The 6,000-nt window shown below is 38.6% G+C and overlaps 1 protein-coding gene across 6 annotated transcripts in view; it reads right to left on the bottom strand.

Annotated features, from left to right (window-relative positions):
- The window catches only part of LOC134530983 (sulfite oxidase), a 124,967-nt gene that overhangs the window by 82,124 nt on the left and 36,843 nt on the right, over positions 1-6,000 (bottom strand). For all 6 annotated transcript variants that reach the window (XM_063366386.1, XM_063366384.1, XM_063366385.1 and 3 more), the window contains one exon: positions 2,833-2,992. In XM_063366386.1, coding sequence (XP_063222456.1) covers positions 2,833-2,992 — 160 coding nt within the window. The remainder of the gene's footprint in view (positions 1-2,832; positions 2,993-6,000) is intronic.

Genomic DNA, 6,000 nt, shown 5'->3' with positions numbered 1-6,000 from the left:
AGGACACGATCTTAAGCAACTCGGTTTTCGAGTCGAGTTTAGTTTCGCCGGCTCGACTCGACTCGCTCGATTTTTCGAGTCTCGACCCATCACTAGCATTTATGTAGAATTAGAAAATCTTTAAGCATTCAAAATTTCAAGATTTTTCAATTTTTTAAATTAATTATATTTAAATAAAAAGTCTGTCACATCACTTATAACTGTTCGTTATATTTAAAAAATATAAAAAAAGAGATGTTAAGCGCCAATTGTAGTTTTTGTTTTATTTTTCAAAATAGAATGCTGCACAGACGAATCCAATCACTTTCAAAATTTTTCTCACTGCAACATCTTCACGAATTTGTTAATGATTTTTTCTCGAGGCCATCTACTACAAACTGAGACAACAAAAATTATTAAATATGATAGGAGTTTGTATATGCAATCGGATAAATTTAATATTATTTGTTCTTACCTTCTGAAATAGTTCTCAATTAATGACCGTCTCACTACATCATATCTGGCCCTTCTCTCCACATTTCCTTCTTGATCCCTAATGTAACCTTCCTCCAGCAGTTCAGTCCACGGTTTTTCACAAATAATGTTAGGATCATCTGGTGGAATTTCTTCGCCGGCTCGTATCAAAATATTATGCAGCACTGCAGTTGCCACAATGATTGGGAAAGCATTCTCTAGGCTGACTTTCAGTCCTAAAGCTAAGACTGGAAAGCGCCGTTTCCAGCATCCAAACATTCGTTCTACTGGATTCCTAGATCGTATTTGCGATTCGTTGTAAAGATGTTTCTGACGACTTGTGGGATTGTTCAATGGAGACATTAGATATTTGTTACAACCATAGCCTGAATCCACAAGCAATACCGAATCTCCATATGCTCCTCTTTCAAAGAATGCTCTTCTATTACTGTTATTAAAGACTGTACTATCGTGTGTGGATCCAGGCCACCTGGCAACAATATCTTTGAATTCCACATTTGGGTCACAAATGGCTTGAATATTGATAGAAAAGTACCCTTTTCTATTCTGTACAACTCTGCATTTTCTCCTCCTGAAAACAAATATTTTCTGTACTAACAATATGCCTTGACATATCATTCACTTTGAACCTATGCTCAATGATATTCTTAACAAACCTGGTGACTGTATTCTGACATGGGTGCAATCCATTGCACCAATAGCCCTGGGAATTTTGCAATCTGATAAAATTTCATTTGGGCCGAATGAATTTCTTCTCTGGTCTCAGGAAATCTTATGAATTGAGGCCGAAGAGCAGCGATTGCGCAACTAACCCTGTGGATTATTCTGTGTGCTGTGGGTTTACTACAACCAACGTAGTCCCCAACAGACAGCTGGTTACATCCCGTTGCATAAAAACGAAGTGTTGCAAGAAGTTGATTCATGGGTGAAACTGACATGTTCCTAAAAGTAATAATAAATACTGTTAGAAATCTAGATTTAATTAGAAAATTTAAATGGATGTTTAGAATCAAATAAACCTACCTGTCAGAAGGGAACTCTAGTTGGTTTTCAATATGTTCAAGTACAAACATAGCCGATTGTTTAGAAAGACGGAAGTGAATCTTGAAATCATCCTCGTCATACAATTCAAAATAATCGCTTCTTTCCTGAATCCATCGTGGCCGACGTTCGCGAAAATGTTCTTCATCATCTCTGTCCTCAAGAATTAAATTATACATCGCCCGAGCCATATTTCCTCCAAAAATATAATGCATGCTGTGATGTGTTTGTTTATTTTTACATCTTTATCCAGATATTCTCACTTTATCCACCAAATTCCGAGGTTTAAGTATTCTATCTCGATAATATCAGAAAATCGAGATAAAGTGTGTGATGAAACACAACAACTAGAACATCGAGATATTTTTGTACTTTATCTCGATAAAATAGCATTATCCCTGTTGGTGAAACCGGCCCTAAATCCTGCATGTGTTTAAGAGACTGCATGAGCAATGAAGAGCTTTGGCTCTTGCAGCAAACTAATGTTGGAATGCATAATGAAATATCTATGGCTCAATGGGAACTTACTGAAAATATAATACCCATCCTGAAAATATTTGACCAAGCTACTTTGCAAGCAAGAAAAGCTTCTGTCAGAAATCATTCCAATTGTCAACAGTCTGCTACAAGAGCTAAAAATACAAAATCAGCACCTACACTTTCCGGTCTTCAGGGTGTAAAGAATAATCTCTTCGCATCACTTCTCGAAAGATATAGGTCACTGGAGGAGGAAGAAGTGTATGTATTAAGTACAGTGCTGGGATTCGACCCATCACTACTTAATTCAAATCACAAAAAAGTGCATTGATCAGAAAAATTAATTTATATTGTTTGATTGTGCACCTCTTGTTGAATCATTTTTAATATACAAATTATTGAGGAGTTATTTTTATTGTTCTGAATGTATGTGCTTTACACTAACTTATTATGAATTATTTTATCGCAAAATGCAGAATGTCAACATTACACTTTTTTGGTAGAATAAGTGTTAGAAAAACAGAAATTAAAAAATAAAAACATTTGCTCCGAAATATTCTGTTTTTAAAATGAAATTCAGACAAAATAAACCATAAACTCTTGCCTCTATGTATTGCAAACATGGGATGTTAGTTTGGATACTAAAATATTACTGCAATTAAGTGAAAACTAAAATGAGGTGAATATAAAAAAAAGGTGTTCCACTGTATCTAAAATGGCGGTATATAATCTTCCTTGACCATTTAGCAAACTAAAGGTTTTCTAGAACAATTTGTACATAAGACTTGCTGTAGCACATTTTGTTGACAATACAACACTTAAAAGTGAGCTGTAACTTACGTGACGGTAGTGAAGCTGTCTGTCAGTATCGAGAGCGGTGGCTCTGCATTGAATGGTTTCTGCGACCTCACTTCTAGCACAGGATGCCTCTTAGGGTCGACAGAATATGGATCTTCCATTCCAGCAGTAGCTTCCGCAGCTTCTTCAGCCGACAGATTGCCTGCCAAGCAGAAAAGTTGGTGTTTCCACTCTATTCCACCAAACAACTGTATAAACAACATCCTGTCCACCATGTCTACCGAAGCCGCACCCAGGAGTGTTGCTATGGCAAAGTTCCTCGGGCTGCTGCCGAATGATATCAAACTGGTTCTTCCCTCATTAAGATAACAAGGAATCCGTGTGTGGTGATCAGCATAACGGATCTCCCAAAACCCAAATTTGGGGGTTGTGAACTCAATGTTTCCCAAGTCATCTGACCCAAAGTTTGATGAAACCAGACAGAATCAGATCACGTTTCCTGTGCAGTTTCAGCAGAAAGATTAGCTGTTCCAGCAGTGGACAACATATCACAACTAATGGCTAATGGAAATGGTCTAATGGTCCATGTGAGGGCAGATTCAAATTGAGCCTTAATCAGCTAATTTACTTCTAGGGTATTAGAGGAGCCTCATCGTTAGTAAGAAGTAGAGGTGTAAAAGTAACGAAAAAAAAGTGTACCCGTATGTATTTGTTTCTATAACAATTAGTACTCGTTACTATCGTATCGTTACGTTACTCGTTACTTCTGATACCGCATAACATGCTATGTTATGTTGCAGTATCGAATTGAGTCGTACTGCGTACGCGTACAGTATGACGTCGTGTAAATAATAATAAATAGAATATAAACAATTAACAATATTTGATAATTAACAGTTTTTGTTAACTAAGAAACAATTAAATCTCATTAGAGCAGTTTATTAAATTATCTCTTTTAAGATAAAAACAAAAAAAACGTGAAAATACGTGATAGTAAAAAACAAAAACATACATATTTCTAATTTGTAAAAAAAATACTTATAAATAGTAAAAAACTTGGATGACGAATTTCCAAATTATACTTTACTTAATAAACAAACATCGTTCTTTGTAACGTAAATTCATCGAATATGCGCGCGAATGCGTAAAACATACGAAAAATGCAAGTAACGAAATGTAGCCGTGTGTAGCGTTTTGTTACTCGTTACTAGATGGCACACCCGTTACTCAGTGCCGAATACATACGGTTTGCTACAGCTCTAGTAAGAAGGGATATCCTTATCTTTGAGCTACCTGTTCTCAACAGCACCCCCATGAAAGTACCCTGACATGTGCTGCTGTTTCCAAACAGACCAAGCTACAGAGGATACCATCCATTCTTCTTGCATTTAGCAGGAAACAGAACTGCAAAGCAAACCCCTAGGCAAAGACACTAAATACTCCAGTAAGATGATTTTTTCAACACATTTATCTCCCTCATAACACCAGGCTGCACTTTTAAGCCTTGTACACTCTTGCAAACCAAGTTGAGCAATTTCTGTTGTTACTGCCCTTGTGTGGTTAAAGAAAACTTTATATAAACTTTGTTATAAACGCCTGGAAGCTGCTTTAAGTGGGTGAAACATACAACAGTATACTCAGAGGTACACAAGGGAGAAACATTAAAAAAAAGGACTTACTTCTCACAATAGGAAGTAGAAAAGTAGATCGTATTTGAAGTAATAAATAAAAAAGAAGTTTTCTTGAAGCTTACCCTTTATATTGTTAATTATGACTTTTATTATTTTCTTTTGATAATCTCGGAAATTACACAATTACAATGATCAGAATTAATGGTGGGGGCCCAGGCTGTTACAAGTTATCAATTACAAGTAGATAATAAATTTTACAAATTTAACATCATGTTTTCACACCAAATAAAAAAAATAACAGAAATAAATTTAATTAATAAGTTGAAATGTTTGTTAGCCCAACCAGTGCAGGACTATTACTAATTTGATTTCACAATATTTAATTGTTCACTGTTCACTGGCTGTGACTAGAAGTGGGAGATACTCGCTCCATTCATTCCAGAGGGACAGGCATAAATTTAGTATTCAGGGATGGGCTTGAGCTGGAGAAAACCCTGTGCTCTAGCACCATCTTTTCGAACATTTCTTGAACCCCACTGGAACCAAAAAAAGGGATCAAGTGGTCAAGAATAGAAGATAAATTGCGAAGCAATAAGAATCAACAAGTTAGGGCAAAAAGTTAAATGGAGAGGCAACTATAGCCAAAAGGCATTGAATTTTCCACTTACCAATCTGGGGGTGGAATGAAAAGAATCATTCCCTCGGAAGAGGCTGCACGAGTGCTCGCGGTAGCCCGGAGCGAGACATGGTACGAAATTAACTAGGAGTCTGAACTAATGGTGACTAGCCAACTAGAAAATAAAAAAAAAATAAAAAACTTAGGGAACACTTCCGAACTTTAGGGATCATATCCCTTAATTTAGTCGCAGCGATATAGCTTGCGAATAAATTTGCGGGCGATAAGCTCCGGTGAAATGCGACCACGGTGATAACAGGAGAACAAATCTCTAAATCTATAGGGCTGCATGTAGTTAAAACTTGAGCCGGAGGCCTGGAGGCTTAGGGAGTGGAGGAAACTGCCTCTGATTGGCTGGAAATAGCGCGCGGAGGGCTCACTCCGCCGACCAAAACAAAAATAATTATGGCTGGTAGCCTAACTTAAGGGGCAACGGGGGGGGGGGGGGGGGGGGGGGTCTATCGCGCTCTGAAAACAGTGCGCTCTGCCCGGAAACAGGCGGAACCGACTCGGTGTGAGTATGCAAAAATCCCGCGAGGGGGGACTAGCGTAAGCCTGGCCTTTACGGGACCAACTAGCGCGCACTCTTGTTCGGCCAAAAGGGAACTAGAGAGAGGAGAGGTAGCGGCCAGTAGAGGTATCACTCTAGCGCCGAACTAAGGTCAGTTAGTTCGCCTTATCGCCCGGAGATCGCGCAAGCAGGCCGTTCGCCGGCCAGAGATATGTCCTCACGACCTAGGGAGGTTAATGGCCCTGATCGTTGCTCTGGGTGTGGTTCCTGAAAATGATGGAGGAGGGGGGGTCTGCTGGCTCGTGAAAAAGGTCTTAGGCTGGGCGCCGATACATGGCCGACAGCCCTGGAACATTAGAATAGGGCATGACAGGAACTGCTAACCTAAGCTG

The sequence above is a fragment of the Bacillus rossius genome, chromosome 3 (assembly GCF_032445375.1).
Source record: "Bacillus rossius redtenbacheri isolate Brsri chromosome 3, Brsri_v3, whole genome shotgun sequence".
Taxonomy (NCBI): Eukaryota; Metazoa; Arthropoda; class Insecta; order Phasmatodea; family Bacillidae; genus Bacillus; species Bacillus rossius.
Note: the sequence above shows the minus strand (reverse complement) of the source record. Positions and strands in the feature narration are given on the sequence as shown.